Here is a 17886-nt window from a genome sequence, read left to right as displayed (position 1 = left end):
ACATTTGTGGGTTTAAAGTTTTCTGAAGCTTTGCACAACTGCTGCCTGAAGTCTTTCTCTACCAACCCGACGACCCCACTGAAGAAAAAACATGTCTTCCTTTGATCTGCCCGACATATTTTATTTTTGATCAGCCGACCTGACGGTTAAATTATCCTTTATGGCTTAGCCAAGGCTCAGTCCCTGTGAACAAGTAGATTTCCCGGATTTCCCTCTCAGAGATTATTGGAACACTTTCTGTCCTTCACCTCCAGACTGAGAGATGAAATGGGGGAGAAAGGACCAGAGCAAAGAGGAGCAACTCACCTCAGACCATGAAATGCTGACGTAAAGGATATGATAGCCTTGATCCCTGATTGTGCCAATGCATGCCCGTTTTCCTAGAGGATTAAAGCCGTTTTGAGAGAGAAGGCTATGCCATTGCCGAAGTTAAGACGATGTGCGGGGAGGTTGAGAACCGGCGGCAGTAGTTGGGAGTAGTTGTTGCACATCTGCGTCCTCTGATCCAGTGATGTTAGGTTCCTCTAAGCTGCAAACAGTCAGCACTCCCCGTCTGTTTCTCTCCCTCTTTATCCGATCACCTCTAATTCCCTTCCCTTTATCCGCACGTTGTCAGCCAGGGCTTCGCTTTCACTCAGTCGCTCCCGCATGCATGCACACATTCACACACGGGGAGGCACACACGCACTGTGGCTGAACTCCGCACACCTCAGAGACGGAGCCCACGCCGGCAGAATAGCCCCTTCATTCCGCTGCAGCTCTGCACTCCGGCTTTCACCTCCTCTGTTTGTGTGCGTCTGAGTGTGTGTGGAGGGAGGGTGAGGCGAACAGGCAGAGAGAGATAGGGAGAGGGAGATTAAGTTGGGGGAGTGCTGGTTTTGTCTACATGTGGCCGCTTCAGGAACCATTTCTTCATGATCAATCACTTTTAGGTATTTTTTTATGCCACCTTATTACCGTTCAGACTATTTCCTAATTTATGCTTCAATGCAACAAAGTTTTTGTGTTTTGTTTTTTTTAAAGACCCATTCCAATGAAAATCCTGTTATTGGTTCTAATGAACTACTGCCACTCTACAGAAACTATGTCCTAGAAAACTAGACAGTTGTTTTGATTTTGGCTAAATAATCAAAACTAAAAGACCACCAGGAACACTTTTACAATGTATCAAAAGAGGATCGGAGTGAGACTTTAAGAGCAGGAAAATTAAGTCATAATACACTTTTCCCCACCATCTCTCCTCTTGTATGTTATCTTCTTTTGACATCTCTTTTGAAGGGAGGTTTTTATGTTGATGCTTTCATAACAAGTCCATTCACCTTCTGTCGTCTTGATTTCCCACAGTCCTCACAGCTCGTTTCTTTGTGTAGGAAGATGATTCCATCTGCTCTCCAAACCCTTATTTGCCTGATCTCTTAGCTATTTCTCCATATGTCACTGGCTAGTCGGGAATTAACACTGCGAGCTTAAAGAAAAGCAGCTTTTTATTTTATTTTATTTTATTTTCTGTACAGACTTAATTGGATTTGTGGCAAACAATTGCAGGACTGAATGAGTAATACGTGATTGAAGAGGAGGAACACACTCAAAGAAACCTTTATGTAAAAGGGGAGCCGTGCAAGGCTGGCTAGATGATTGTAGTGCTTGGGCTCGCTCTTGTTTTTTAACAGGAAAAAGGCAGCTTTGCTTTAAGCCTAAGGTATCATGGTAATGAGCTGCAGCTCTCTAGACAGCAGCGCTGTCAAATGTGTGTGTTAGTGTGTGTGAGCAGCTTCAAAACATTAGATCTGCCAGGGATGACCACAACATCAAAACGGTGCACAGCCTTTCCGCTGCTGTACATAATAAAGGTTTTCCTTTATTAGGAAAAAAATAAATAAAAACTGAATTCAGTATATTATTTTGGGTCCAAAATTTTCCCAAAACATCACATTAGAAAAAACAAACCTAAACTGTTGTGTTTTTTTTTAATTTGCTGCTTTATTTTTTTATTACTTGTTTTTTCCTTTGGGTTTTTTTTAACAACCAGATTTGGGGCATTTGCAACTGTAAGACATTATGGAAAACCAAACTAGAAAAAAATGTTTTTCCCCAAAGGTTGTAGAAGTTGTTTGGAGGAACTAAAAGACATGAAAATGAGTTTAATTCCATAGAAGGATTGTGACTTTCAGCAAAACTTCCTGCACTTCACCTTTTCTGTGTTGGGTTGGTAATTGCACATGTGCACATTTTTATTAGCATTTCATCAGATCAGAGTGCAACAGAATGAAACATACATTCCATTAAAAGTGACCAAATGAACAGTATTAACAAGGAGCCCTACAACAAGCAACAAGCAAGACTGAACAAATAGTCTGCTTGGCCTTTTTTTTAGGATTTTTCTTTGTCTTTTTTGTTATCAGGAAACCTTTTAAATTGTGTGAATGTTCCTTTCTGTTTTGCAGAAGTCGTTTTTTTCACAGATTTTTGTTTCAAACCTTTAAATCTTCTTTCTTTGACTGACGTTTTCTATCTTTCTCAGTCCATTCAGTAAAAATTCTGATATTATCTGATAAGTCTTTCCATCAATATTTCAAAGGGAATTTTTTTTCCTACGCTACTTTCCTTAAAACTTTTATTCCAGTCAGCATGAATTTGTTTAGTATTGTTTAATGAAATAGTGCTCAAACCCTACAATTCTTATTGTTGTAATTCTTTTCTATTTGGTTACATAAAAAAGTTGTTTCAGGATCAGTTCAGACTTGATCATTTATTTGTCATGCTGTGGCCTAGTGGTTAGCCCCCTTGCCTCACAGCGAGAAGGCCCTGGTTCAAATTCAGCGGGTTCTAAAGATGAGTGGATGGTGGAAGTAGACACTGCACTTGCCTAGTTAAAACGTTTAGAAGTCAAACTGGAAGTGCATTTTATAGATGGTTAGTGGGTAAAGGTTGTTTACTATACAGTCTAGAATCATCTGTCTAGTCTTAATCAAGCAGCTTCATCCATCATTGACTCTTCATAGAGACGGGCCTTTCTTTTTGTTGGTATTGTAGACGATTGAAGCAATAAACAAACATGACTAAAGTTGGATCATATCAGGTGTGAATACTGACTGCACCATCTAGGCCTCACATTGCTGGATCAGTGTATTGAAATATCAGTCTGGCGTGTTGACAAGGACACCCCTCAACCAAAGAGGTGTTAAGCTGAAGACAACAAGATGCTAGCTGGGTTATAAAAGCCATCTAATATTTGTAAAGAAGCGACCTTTGAGCATCTTGGATGGAGCTTTGGAGTGTTTTGGGTTTAAACCCACTGTAATGACATTTCTTAAATGGGTGTACATCCTTCGAGAGGTGATCCTGCACAGTTTGTATTGGTGAAATAAGTGTTGCCATTTTCTTATATGGGAATCTGCTCGGCAATTTGCTTGTGTAAACCATTTCTGATGTGGATAAACCGATGGCAGTGGTCAAGTCGCTCCTTTCTCTTTATTGATTTCATCACCACAAAGCCAGGCCCACAGGGGTACTACTCCTCAATGTCCTTGTCGCTTCTATACACAACATAGACAATGCTGTTGTCAAACAAAGCAGTTATTTTTTGAAGGTTTTTCTTTTGTTTTTTGTTAAAGCATGCATTCTTATTTAAAAAAAGACAATAGTGTCTGAATCACAAAGTAATATAAAGACATTGGATTCTGATCATGTTTGAAACAAGGCAGTACAGTTGGCGTCTCATTGTTGGTCTAAACTAGGTGAGGTGCTAATTAAAAATACAACAGTAGTACTCAAGGCAGTTTTAATGTAGTAATCATATTTTGTAAGTAAATAAGTTGTTTTTCATCTTTAAAATTGATACAAAAATGTTAAAAAAGAGGTTTGTCTTAGTAACTAAAATCTAGAAACTCAGTGTTCTGGTCTTCCTCTCATCATCAGCACTTGAACTGCTCTTTCTCAGTTCATACTTCTTTCACACCAGTTTGTTTTTACTAATTGGTTACAAGTACTCCTGTTCCTCTCAGTAGAGAAGTGTATGTACCAGACAGTGAGTCCTTTGTGGACTATTATTTATGATTCGTTAGTTGTGTGTCCAAAGAAAAAAAAGCCAGTCAATTTAGGTCAGCTCTTTAAAGGAAGGTTAGCCACAAAAAAAGTAGAATGTGTTTATCAAAAAAAAAAAAAAAAACAATTCAAAAAGGAAATAGTTGATAGAAATCAAATGTGTGTCTTAAAATACGTATAATTTATACAATTTTCCAAAGGTTTTTCCTCAAAAATTTCTTCTGCTTCTCTTTTAGCATTGATTAATAGCGTGGACCACCTTTGACTGGAATGCTTCAATTTTTCTCTAATAATTTTATTTTATCAAAGTTCCATCTTTATTCTGTTAATATTATTAAATATTTGAAGATTGTTTTTAATTACACAAACAATTTTCCTTTTAATGGCAATTTGAATATTTAAACCTTTAAAATAGATTAAAGTAAAAAGTCTGATGTAAAGGGGGAGACTGTTTTTTTTACCAACCTAATGTGGCATTGCAGTTAGCTGAGGGATTTTATGAAAGGCTTATAATTAGGTCATTTTAAAGATTTTTTACTCTTTAAATACCGTACATTAAATGATCACTTTTTTAGATTACGGGAGGGCTCATGCTTTGTAAAGCTTATAAAAACTCAGCATTTTAGGCTGTCTCTTGGATACTCTAAAGGAGGACGGCCGCGGTGCAGTGGTGGGGCGGTTGACCTGCGATCGGAATATTGCAGGTTCGATTCCCGACTTACCCAGCCATGTGTCGAAGTGTCCTTGGGCAAGACACTGAACCCCACCTTGCTTTTGGTGGAAGGTTGGCGACAGTTTTTGGAGCCGCCACCAGTGTGGGAATGTGTGTGTGAATGGGACTGTGACTGTAAAGCGCTTTGGGCTTCGAAGAAGATAGAAAAACGCTATATAAGTATACGCCATTTACCTTTTTATCCATTTTTTGCCTTATTGTGTCGTCCAGTTTTATTTTTGTATTGTCTAATCTCAGGTAATGATGAGTAATGTACCAGTCTAAGCTAGTTTAACATGAGGTATTCTCTGTACTCACAAATATCATTATAATGAGCCAAAATATGTATTTTGTACACACTTCTTAGTTAATAAAGAGGTTGAGAAGTCATCTTGATCCCTGGTCAGCTACACCTCTTCCTTGTCTTTGTTTCTGTGTCAGTTTTCTCACCTCCAGAGATTTGTTGTGACGCTGGATACAGTTCTTTGTAGAGCAGCAGAGGTTTTCCCCACTGGCTTAATTAAAGGCTTTAAACTATGTTCTATGCAAAAGCCCTTCCCTGTTGGAGCAAACATTCATTTTCATTTCATCTGCTGTCAGGGACTGAAGTGAAATGAATTATTGGAGGGATGTAAGATTGAGATTAGGCTGACAGGCCCGACCTTACTTCCTAATCACATTTTTTATTTTCATCTCCACCAAAACTCCATTTTATTTGCCCTCAACAATAACTGGAATGCTGAAGCAGACTTTTGAAGAAAAAAGCAAAAGACAAAAATGTGGTTTTTATTTAAGCCTTTGTTAGTCCAGCAGAACTTCAAAATCCCAGGTTTGAAATTCCCTTTTCATACCTTTTTGCTGAGATTGCAGTGTTTTATAAAGGGGGCGTTTTCATGGTAAAATAATATATTTCTAGCCCAATCTGTATTCTTTTATCTGTTCACAAATACTCTTTTTAAATCTTACGCTCCTAAACTCCTGTTAGCTGAAAGTTTGGCTGTAAAGCCTCCTCACCTGTACAGTTTTACTTCCCCCAACAGGATTTGCTTCCATCCTCCAAAGCCTTAATCTAAGCTTAAGATTCATTCATGAGTGGCGCATTACAGGAATTAAATCAATATAACGCTGTTGTGTAGGTTTTCTTTTTGGCTGTCTAGACCTAAACTATAGTTGAGGAGCTCACACAACAATATTCTGCCTTGGAGCCTTTTGGCAGGTTCTGCGTTGAGGCTTACAGCATTTGAAGACAGCTGAGGGCTCTTTATCTTGTGGATACATTCAGAATTGTAGACTTCACAGAAAAGGAACAAATGTGGGATACCCTCCAGCTGATTTAGGGTCTTTTACACAGCGAGATGCAGCAGCAAGGTGGTGATGACTTCTGAATGTCTGTTGCCTGTCTCTAATCATTACTTTCTTTTAAAAAGATAGTGTCTTTGTGTAATGAGAATTGAGCTGCAAAATAAAGCAAACCACGGTAGCTCTGTTTTTTTTTTTGCTTGTTTGGATTTATTAATGTGGCTTTAGTGCTTGTTTATCTCTGGAGTCATGACATATTTTAATAGGACATTATTGGTATGCGTCCCCCTAAACATCACAGGTTTAGGTATAGTTACATACACCTAAATAATGATTGACCCCACGAGTTCAGTGTTTTTGGGTCGTAAAGAAGAACGGCCAGTTCAAGACGCAACTCAAGGGAGAACAGATTTGTCTTACTAATAACTTGAGGCTCGTTAAAAATAAAACCAACCATTGTCGTGCCTTTCGTATGTGTATCGTGAAGTCGTACGGTTTCCTTACATCACACTCTAGTTGTTGGTAAAGCATTAGTCGCAACTGCCCTAATGGCTTGATATGGCCTCTCTGCAATAATGGGCAAACTTTTACAGGGGACACAAGGAGGACAACACCACGCATGTTTGACCATTACTTACGAGCTCTTGCAAAGTATGTAGGGTATAGGGGGTTGATAAAAGGGGGAAAAAATCTATACGACACATTTGTTTACTTCATCCTTGCTTTACCCTTGCATGTTATGGAATTGTTCACTACTACTAAAAATTAGCTTTAACATTTTCACTCTACTGGCTCACCTGGTGTTCTACAACTTTGGTATTTCATGTGCAAAATACCATAAAATATTACTTAAAAGTATAATATAATTCTAAATGATAAATATTGTTTTCTTTTGTTAAATTGAATCTTTCAGCAGTCCATTCAAAACATGTTTGCTCAATTTGCACACTAACCGGATCGTCATCTGCAAACATTTGAACTGTTTTGTTATAGTGGGATTTTTTTTTTTTTTTTTTTACTAACAGTTCTTTTGAGTCTCATGATGTCTTAGCAAAAAGTTTGAAGTCTTTTTTGTCATGCGTCTGAGCTGGAAGAAGCTCCCTCTTCATTCTGTCACACAAAGGATGGGGAAGAGACTCCGCCATTATGATTTCAATCCCCAGTTGCTCTTTCACTTGATTTAACCCCCCCCCCCCCCCCCCAGAATGTAGCTTTGTCTATTCACATCAAAGGAATCACCCAATACAGTGGCGGAAGCATTTGCTTTTTTACACAGCCAACCACACATTGGCTTTACCTTATCTCTCCTTGGCAGAGCCAGGATGGTGCTTTGGACAGTAGAGACAGCACTTTTGGGGCCTCACAGGCATTATAATCAGTGGAGACAAAGACCAGAGGAGTGGAGGGCAGCAGGTTAATGAGATCGCCCGCAGTGTGAGAGCGCCTACCCAGGCAAACCTGGGAGGCTAGGCCTGCCCCAGAACTCGGATCCAATCAAAACCGCTACCTGGTATACATCAGATTCACAGGCACCGAGTCATTCTTTCAGCAGTCTTCGATTTGAACTTGATTGTTTATTGAATGCACTTTTCTCTCTCTTCTGTAGGGGAGCTTCGTGGCCTGCATGACTGCTACACTGCGGCAGATGGAAGACTATCACTACCCGCATCTGATCAACACGTTCGGAAAGATAAGAAGTGATGTGGTGGTGAGTACATCTTTTCAGTGTCTCTGCTGCTGAAGATAAGTCATTTCAATCGAAATTGCTGCATAAGAACTTAAAAAAATATTTGCCTGTTGTCTTTCCAAGAAATTGGTAGTCAGATAAAATCTTTTATTTGTCAGAAAAATACTAGTGACTTTGAATTTCTTCCTTTGAACAAGCACATCGCCTGTTTGAACCAAAGTACTGCGAAGGATGGGTATTGGATTTCAGCTCGGAATTTGCTCACAATGACATTTCTGTAGTATCTGCTAGCAGATTAGGATTCTATCACTTCACTTCAACAAATACCAAAATCCTGGCCTTTGCTTTCATCCCTCAGAGTCACTTTGAAATAAGCACACACATCTAATGTGCATTAGACATACCCCTCTGTATTCTAAAGAAGTTCTTCATAAAAAAAAAGTTTACTTATTATTTGATAAGTTTTCTATATGCACATATTATAAGTAATCCAGTCATTTTAAGGTGGCTGTTGTGCAAAATTTGCATTAATATGACTTATGGCTTATCTTATTTCAAGATAAAGAAACCCCATGAAGCTTCAAGCTCTCCACTAGCATGGGCCACATATGCGTTTCTGAACCAGGAGAAATCCAAATGGTGCCACTTGATTTAGTCCATTTGAACACGGTGTGACTCATCTAATCAAAGAATAAGTACAGCTAAAAAGACTCATAAAAAACTACTGCTTGTTTTAACCAAATTACTGGAACAAGAGTGAAAAAGACTTCCGTCATAGATGGAACGTGAGGATAGGCCGTTTTTTAAGATTATTTTATATTAATAAAAGACGTCACGTGTGCCATATTTTTTGTCACTTTTAAGCTTTTTTTTTTTTTAAACTTGTCCTGTCCAACAGCTAGGCAGGCAGATGAGAGCTGAGGGCCTCTTGTGTTGGACATATTTTACTTTAACAAGAGGGGTTATTAATCTTCAGACAAACCAAAGGTGTGACTGAATAAACCCCTTTTGTAATTGAGGCCAAACTTTAATTTCAATCATGTTTGAAAATCTTTGGTGTTGGACCAGATGGAAAAGCAAAGGGGGGAAGAAGAGAGAGGGACGCTAGAGAGGGGGGGGTGATAGTGAGAGGGGGGGGGTAAGACCATGAAGGAGCATAGAGCAGACAGGTTTACTGGTTGTTTATCATTACGGTACGGTTCAAATGTAGTACAAAAGGGGCGGGGCCTGTTCGCACACACACTCAAATGTTATCAACACACCTGCTAGCTGAAAAAATGTCCACATGTCAACATGTACACAAAACAGATAGTGTTCACAAACGCATACCTATGCCTTTAAACCAACTAGTGTGAAATCTTTCATTCATTCAATCATGCAAACTATTAGTGCAAAGGTGAGCTAACACCTGTGTTCAGGTGAGTGTTTATATTCTTCTAAAATGGATGGTGGAATGTGAAAAGGAAGAGGAGGAGCGCCCAGCCACCCCCACACCCAGACCCCCGCCGCAACAGCAGCGGCAGCCGGAATCCCCCCAACGCCACACGGGAACAGGCAGGGAACAACCGCCCCCCGGGCGACCAAGACCGCCACCCAGACCGCCACTTTTAAGCTTTAGAAACACACTGGGTTATTGAAATCAAGTGCTTTCTGCTAATTGGAAAAACCTTGTTCACATCCTTGACCTAAAAAGCAAAAATGTCCCAGCTATTGCTATTGACTGGTTTGTTTCTCATTGTGTTTATCTTCAAGGTTTTCTTTGTAAAACGTTGTTTCTTCTGCAGGATTTCCTCATGGAAACGTTCATCATGTTCAAAGATCTCATTGGGAAAAATGTCTACCCTTCAGACTGGATAATCATGAACATGATGCAAAATAAGTAAGTACGAGTATGCTGCACAGTGATGCATGCACACAAACGCGTGCAATAAAAGAGCATGCTGTATCAAAGTCCTTTCTCTGGTGTTGCTAAGGAACAGCAGTCTGAACTAGTAAGAATATTTTTTTCTAACGTTGTTCTTTCCATGCAAATATCAGAAAAGGCCTCAGATGAGCTGCCAGTGCAGCCGCAAACAATCACATGAATTATAGATGCTTTGGTGTATGCTGTCTACTAATCTCTAAACTTAGTCCCAGCATCTCTTCACTGTCACACTCGGGCTGCTTCAGTTTTTCTGTTTGAGTATCACATTTTAATTCGGTTAAGTTTTGGTTAAAATGTTTCAAAAAGCAAAACAGAAGGAAAGAGAGGTTAGGTTTTATAGCCTGGCTTTTTAGTCAAAAATCTCTTCTCTTTAGGTAAAGAGTTAGTTTATAAACCTACATAAATGTGTGCCGATTCATACACAAACACATTTTAGTTTAAAAATACTTTTAATACTTTTTAATCCCCAGAAAGAAATGAGCAAAAACTCAAAATATGCACTGTTTTAGATTTTATGAATTAAAAAGAGCAACATTTTCTATTTTTAATGTCACCTCCGTTTTAGGTATTGTGAGTTCCAGAAGGGCTTTAAACTATTTTGACTTTTTCTGACTTCCTTAGTAATCATTGAGCCATTCCTGTAGATGCCCAGAACTGGTTGTCAAATTATTAAATTACTCAATTTTCATAGCTTTTAGGAATTAAATATAATGGGAAGATTTCCCATTACATTACATTACCATCACTGGCATTACTGATCTTTTTTTGTGTGTGATTTTGAGTGTGTGTTAGTTGTGTTCATAAATAGTTTAACATGAGAAACAGAAGAAGAGTCTGTGTAATGTTACATGCATGAGACAAACAAATTGAAATTGAAATGAAAAGACTAAAATGATTCTGATGGGATTCTGCTTACACACGGCCATTTTCAGCAGATTCTGTGCTTACTGCAGTTTATTGCTCCTGCCCACTCACTTAAAAAAACCCAATGCGACATCATTTCCAGTTAGGAGATTAGACTAGACTAGTCTAGTGTTTTTATTAGTCCCTCTAGTTGCTGGAAGCCATACTTCTTTCAAAATTCAGACTCATAAATAACATTATCTGTAATCTGTGAGGGGAGGAAAGCCAAAGGCATCAGTTTAGTTTTTCCTCAAGATTTTCCTCTGTGCCCTGCAGGTGAGCGGGTTGCATCTGTTATAGAGTACACCAGTAAATAAGCCTCACTTTGAACGCACATTCATAGATGAAGACGCCCCACGTCCTTTAATGAGCTATCCCCATGATGAGTTTTACTCCGCTCCCACTTGTTCTTTTTAACTTGCTGCTTTGTATTCCAGTCCAGGAAAAGTTTGTTTTTTTTGTGTCGCAGACTTGAAACTAATTTGTAATGTACGATACCCTGCCAGAGTTTTTGTCAGCAAAACTTTCTGTACACTCCGATTTTACAGTGACAGCATTCTACATTCTAGCATGTGCTCTCAGCCACTTGCTTAAAGTTAAATTGTCCTTTAGCTCTGTGAAATATTGGCCTGTCAAATTCAGACACCTGTCCTCATATCTTTACCTGAACTTCTGATTATTACTTTGATGTGTGACATGTTATAAAAAACTATTAACAATCATCGCATTTTGTTTGATGGGATTGTTTCCCGGCTCTCATGGTGAGAACTCGGGTGATAACATCCGGTCCCTCTTAAAATGTCTTTATGAATGTTTTTGAAGTTCAAGCTATGTTTACAGATTTTTATTGAAGAGAGGCTGGACAGAATGTGTGCAGTTTGATCAGTTTAACTCTTACCTGTTAGAAAATGTATGTAATTTAACTTAAGTTCAGCAGTTGAGTTTTCCCATTGAATATTATCTGTGTTAGTGTTTTTATTTTCACATTCATTAGAATTTTAAATATATTTGATTGTTATTATAATTGACTTTGAGTTTGAGTTTCTTAACCTTTATATATGAAATATTGTAACATTTTTTAAAATTTACACACAGAGAAAAAGGCATTTGTGGCATTTTGTAGAGCCATATTTTTGTGTTTGCCTTCGTCTTCTTTTAAAATTATAATCAGTTATTTTTATGACGGTAACTGTTTGGAGTTGTTTTCTGAAAAGTTACATCAGCCAATACTAATTTGTTTGCTCACAAATCTTTAAATTGATTTGTTAAGCAGCAGATTGTGGTATTAATGAGAAACATTTTTATTTACAGGAATTAAAAAATTACTTGTCTTTACAGGGCTCCAGACTAACTTTTTTCACTAGGAGTACAGTGGCCTCAGTAACTGAAAATTTTAGGGGCACAACCAGAAAATTTAGGGGCGCATACCGTAAATCAACATTCTAACCAAATCTACTAATTTCCACTGTATTAATAATAAATACTTTAATAATAGATGCAGAAATTACAATGTGCTGTTTCAAATTCAGTGTCACATTTTATTCTGCACTTTTGAAGATGCAACAACAGGTAAACTGACAGCACCATCTTTGTGACACCAAATAGGTGCAGCCAAGATGCACAATAAGCGTGTTTGAGATCACCCAGGTGAACTCAACGCTGCGCAGATCACCTGGTGTGTGAAATATATTTTTGTTTTTGCTCCAACATCAACTGTCAATCATCACAAAAATATCGCGAGAAAGGGGTGGGAGCAAGGGGCAAACCTACCCGGACACAGCTGGAAACTGAACTGACTGAAAGCTGCCCTACAAACTACAAAACAATGCATTATGGGACATGTGTCCTGATGGTTTTTGTAGTGGAGTGATTAATTAAAATAATTTAAAATACCAATTCATTAAAAAAAGCTACATACATCACAAAACATTAAAATAATCATAAAATATATAATAACACAGATCATACTAAGGGGGAGAAGAATATTAAAACTAAATTGATGTTAAGGACAACAACAATTTCCTGTTCTCCTTCAGTCTTGCTGCAGATTCGCTTTCATCTCACAGCCCCCCCGCCTGGTGTCCCCAACGATCCAGCCGAGGTGCTGGTTCATCTCAAACACGTCTATCGTTGCATTTTCCCCAAGTATTTTCAGTGTGTCTAAAACTAATGTTGTTTTTGATCGAGCGTGTTTAAAGTTCAAGCCCCGTTAGCCGTCACGCATGTAGGTGTGGGAAATTTATTCTCCTCAGCTGACCCCACTCCCCCAACTACCCCTGGCCCAGGGCTTACTCGACTCCCGCGGAAGCGATGAGCTGCCGTAATAACAGCCGCGCATAAACCGTCTGATGCACCGCCGTAACCGTAACCAAAACCTAAACCTTCATCCGGTTCTGTGCGGCCCAGAGAAAAGTTCAGCACGGACTGCATGTATTTAGAAAATTATGAGCGAATAAATACTTTGTAAAGGAAAGTAAGGAACTGCTTAATGTGGTCCGGGGAGGGCGCTGTCAGGTTTCCTGCTTTCAAGCCCGGTCATTGTCACGCCCCCAAGAGTCATATACCCCACTGTGATTGGTTGGTCAGCTTCGCGCACGACAATGAAAAAGTGTCATTCATACAAACTGGCGGGCTGCAGTAACATTAAACCTTCATATTAAGGCGGGGGCCGCAAATAGCCTGCGGGCCGCGAGTTTGAGACCCCTGCTGTACACTCTGGCACTGGTACACTAGCTGCAGGTCGGAAGAACGAATCAATAGTTCGCTTGCTCATAGCTCAGACGCACGTCGCACGTTGTGATATTTTTCTCCGTTTCCTTCCCACAGATGTTTACGCGCACTCGATTATCTCTAGGCCCCTCCCCCTACACGCATTTTAGCCACTTAAAGTGGCTTTCCCTATTCTTCGCATACGCAGTGGCCGCCTCACAGACAGGCATCACGCGAGAGTGTACGTGCTCGCGTTTCATGAGTATGTGCGCGAGTGTGTGTCTGCCTGCGTGCGTGTGCGCTCGCGTCTCATTGATTATTTCATTGATCATTGACGTGCCCCTTCCAAGTTTAATGTATAAAAAAATACGTAGGGTGGGGGAGGCAAATTTACTGGTCGCACATGTGCGACTGGATGTCGCACACTCTCAAATTTTGGTCGCAAAATGCGAGCAATTGCTCGCAGTCTGGAGCCCCGCTTTAACCTTTTAATGCCCAAAATGTTGTCGACAACATGAACCCTGGTTAGGGTTGAGGTTAAGGTTAGGTTAAAGGGTTGGGGTTTGAGTTAAGGTTAGGGTTAACGTTTTGAAACCAGAGATGTTGCAGGCGACACCTAAATAACACACCCCATCCACTAACTCTTTGATTGTGTATCCAAAGCCACTTTTCTCTGCATCAGAATTAGTGGATTTACGTTGATTGCGTAAACACCATGCTATTGTAAAGGGCAACACTGCTTTCTCTTCAAGCATTAACATAAATTGCGTTACTGGTTGAAGACTTAGGGTAGTCGAAAGAATGTAAACACTGGAGCTAAAGCTCTGGTATTAAAGGTTCAAACTCCAGCTTAGCTTACTGGTTACCTGTTAACTTAGTAAATCACACATGCTGAAGGGTTGGGTTAAATGAGCTTTATTAAAGCTGTTCTACTAATTACAATTCTGCTGCTGCTCCTGTTAGAAAAAAATTTGTTTGACAACTCTAATATTAAATGTATGCTAAATTAGGAATATTTAAGAGAAATATGCGCTTTATTAACCTAAGGGCAACTAAAAGGTCATGCCTTGTCGATAGATTTTTTATTTTATTTCATGTGAATAGAATGGAATAGAATGCATATGGAACATTTTTTTTATAATCTTTGAGTTGCTATGTTTTTAATCAATACAATAAAACAAATATATTTTGATTTGATGTGTTAAATGTAAGCATCAGTCAGTCCTCCTCACAGTGCCTTGCTTCGAGGCAAACTTTCTACCCTCAGCATAATAAGGCAGTGCTTTCATTTCCACAAATTATGATATCACCACTAATGAGATGGGCAGCACTTCCTGCACACTTCCTGCCCATCAGCGCTCACTTCCTTCAAGTTGCAAACTGATTTATTGGCTCTAATTACCGTGGTGACAGCGGCATCAGTGTGGTCAGCTATCGCTCGCCGTATCCACCCCCCTCCAAAACAGACACGACTTGATAACAAAAGCGACAAAGGACAGGTTGGCTTCCATTTTTTTCCCTTTTGTCCCGAATACAAAGTTGAGAAGTGATTTAGAATTCTGAGGCTTCATTCATTGAACAATGTCCATCGGCAATGTTTGTCACTTCCAGCTGTTTGGGGAAACATTTCAACAGCAGTAACGGCAAAACTTAATTAACTGACTGAGTCAAAATTATGTTACATGATCAAGTGTAATTAACTCTGTTTATCAAACATATTCTCGCACTCTGAGAGCATTACACGTTAGCCTCTCTAATTACTGCAACAGCAAAAAGATATCAAACAAATAAGATAAAATATTGTTTCATAACACGACTAAATTAGCATGCACTTTAAGACTTATAATTAAGCTTCTGGAATTGCAGTTCCCTCGTATTTATGCAGCCTAAGAAGACAAACTGAGCAGTTCTGTGTAGTTTTGATTACATTTTGTATATTTTATCCAGCTTTTCTTTAAAATGCCCTGTAGGCCTGTGTCTGGGACCTGCTGAAAAAAGCATTTTGGATTAAATCTGAGCATGAGTTAATGTTGTAAACTTGTTAATTCTTCCCTGGTTACACCTCTGTTTCATATGAATTTCTTCTGCATTCTCCCTGTATCTTATTCCTGCAGTGTCTCAGAAACTTATTAGACGACAATTTTGAAGCTAGATGGCTTCCATTCAGATGGAGTCGGCTAATGTTTTAAGGGAGATCTGGGAGGCACGGAAGTTGCTGTGAACCTTTTTACCGCCACGCTCAACATCAAACCCAGTTTTTTTTAAAGTTATTGCTATATCTTTGGAATGAATCCTGTTAAATATTGTAGGCCCTTTGATCTTGATTAATTTACTCTCTATGTAATAAACCGTATGCAATTCATGCGGTTTCATATTTTTAAAAATCTTTCAACAAACTTCTAAAGCTCTTCATCAGTAATAAATCTTTAAAGAAATGCTTTGTTAAATTAAAATGTATTTTATTTTAAATCATTTTCCTTTAATTTATATTTGATAGATATATAAATATTTAAAAATAGGCCGAACTCTTCCTTTTTTCTTTCTTTCCAGAATCTGGGAATAAACGGTAAAGTTTGTTTCTGTGAGGAAACAACAGCTTATTTGCTGAAACAAGTTCAGACATCCACACGGCCGTCATGCAGTGTGTGAGCGAATCTGATGAAACGCAGACTTGTGAAACAGAATAGGAAGAACACAGCAAAAGAGACTTAACACAATTCCGAGTTCCCTCTAAAGGCAGAGCTGGATTTCTGTCTTCAGCTCAGCATGAAGCTCCTCAAAAGTAAACCTCCTTTTTTCAAACCCACACAACAATAATCCTGAGGATTCTGTTTAGTGTAGCAAGTTTACAATATATGCTGCTTAGCAATGTATAAAATATGTGACATATATGGTAAATGGTAAATACTTATAAAGCGCTTTTCTACCTTCTTCAAGGCCCAAAGTGCTTTACAGCAGTGTTTTTCAACCAGTGTGTGTGCCGCGGGACATGGTCAAGTGTGCCGTGGGAAATTGTCCTCATTAACTGATTTAACAACATTTTCCATCTCCAGGATTTCAGCTCTGTGTTCATCCAAACAGGTCCTGACAAAACACTAAGAAATTAGCTATATGAAAGATCATTAACTACTTTTTTCTTTGTGTTTATTTGATTCTATAAAAAACATTTTGATAAGAATGACGGTACCGCGAGTTAGCAGCAACTAACGTCGTTTTCTGAAAAGTCCCGCCCCTTTAACTGTCTCCACCAATCATTCTTGGATTCTTAATCACATGTCATCAGTCTGACCAATCAGAAGTGGTTAAAGTCTTCGCTTCCTTGCTCTGAATTCTGCTGATAAAGTTGCTCAGTTCCAACTAAAATACCAGCTAAAGCTTGTCTTTAGCGGTGTAGCTTTCCACAGAATCCAGTGTCAGACCGTGGAACAAGTGGAAAAAAAACTATGAAGCTCAGAGACACTAGTCTTTCTGCGTTCGGCTGATTATTTAACTACATCTCCCATCATGCATCGGGTTAAAAGTGACAGCGTGAGCGTGTCGGCGCACAACGAGTCTCTCCTCTTAACGTCTTGAAACAACAGCGGACACAAATCAAAAAGTTTTTAAATCTTCTAACTTAGCTTTTATTACATCTATTAGAAAAAACAGCTGCAACTTCCAGCTTTTTCTGCCACAATTATCACAAAAATGCGACGATGTGAGATCATGGAGGGACCGTGGATCAATACAGACTGTTTTTATCCTTTTTTTTTTTTTTTTTTAATGCTGGTGTGCCGCGGGATTTTTGTCAAGGTTAAAGTGTGCCGTGGCTCAAAAAAGGTTGAAAAACACTGCTTTACAGTCACAGACCCATTCACCCAGCCACACACACATTCACACACTGGTGGCGGCTCCACAGCCGAACACTGGCGCCAACCTTCCACCAGGGGCAGGGTGGGGTTCAGTGTCTGGCCCAAGGACACTCCGACTCATGGGCGTGCAAGGCGGGAATCGAACCTGCAATTTTACGATCATGGGTCGACCGCCCTACCGCTGCACCATGATCGCCCCATCTTCCTAAAACCATGGACACATTTAATATAACTATATGTTTTAGCTTAGTCTTTCACTATGAATTTGTGATCTATATTCACCCATTAGAGATTATTGCCAATTCTTTGGACTCATCCCACAAATCTTCAGCTATCTTACTTTTTTAATAGTTAAAAACACATAAATTAAGCATCTAACTGGAATATTTTGCAAAACTTGTCAATTGAAATGTTCTTTTACTAACTCTTTAAAATGATATAACTCATCTATTCCCTTCTCTCTGATTGGAACTTCTCTTTTTTGGTGGGGGAGGTACACTCAAATCTTTCTTCAGTCAATTAATTTTGTCCTTAGAAATCAACAATAAGTCAAACGTAGTAGTGCCATTGTGCGACTGTTAATCTGATGTGCTATTAATTTGGAATTCAAATGAGCATTGATGCACATAGCAATCAACAGTGATTAATGCAGCACCCATGGCATAAAGAGATAAGTCTCTTAATATGCTATATCCCCTAATGACACCCTCATGTGCACTGATTGTTAGTGATGTTGAAGAGCTAAATATTCCGTTTC

At 39.0% G+C, this 17886-nt stretch overlaps 2 protein-coding genes across 3 annotated transcripts in view; one reads left to right on the top strand and one right to left on the bottom strand.

The window, feature by feature from the left end:
* The window catches only part of insyn2a (inhibitory synaptic factor 2A), a 31215-nt gene extending 30416 nt beyond the window's left edge, over positions 1–799 (bottom strand). The window contains exon 1 of the mRNA XM_011488265.4: positions 307–799. The gene's annotated coding sequence lies outside the window, so the exon portion shown is untranslated. The remainder of the gene's footprint in view (positions 1–306) is intronic.
* dock1 (dedicator of cytokinesis 1) overlaps positions 1–17886 on the top strand; it is a 176933-nt gene that overhangs the window by 107807 nt on the left and 51240 nt on the right. For both annotated transcript variants that reach the window (XM_023949689.2, XM_023949687.2), the window contains exons 28-29: positions 7662–7763; positions 9527–9621. In XM_023949689.2, coding sequence (XP_023805457.1) covers positions 7662–7763; positions 9527–9621 — 197 coding nt within the window. The remainder of the gene's footprint in view (positions 1–7661; positions 7764–9526; positions 9622–17886) is intronic.

This window comes from Oryzias latipes, chromosome 19 (assembly GCF_053564925.1).
Source record: "Oryzias latipes strain Hd-rR chromosome 19, Olatipes_Hd-rR_3.1".
NCBI lineage: Eukaryota > Metazoa > Chordata > Actinopteri > Beloniformes > Adrianichthyidae > Oryzias > Oryzias latipes.
This window is presented reverse-complemented; position numbering and strand designations above follow the sequence as displayed.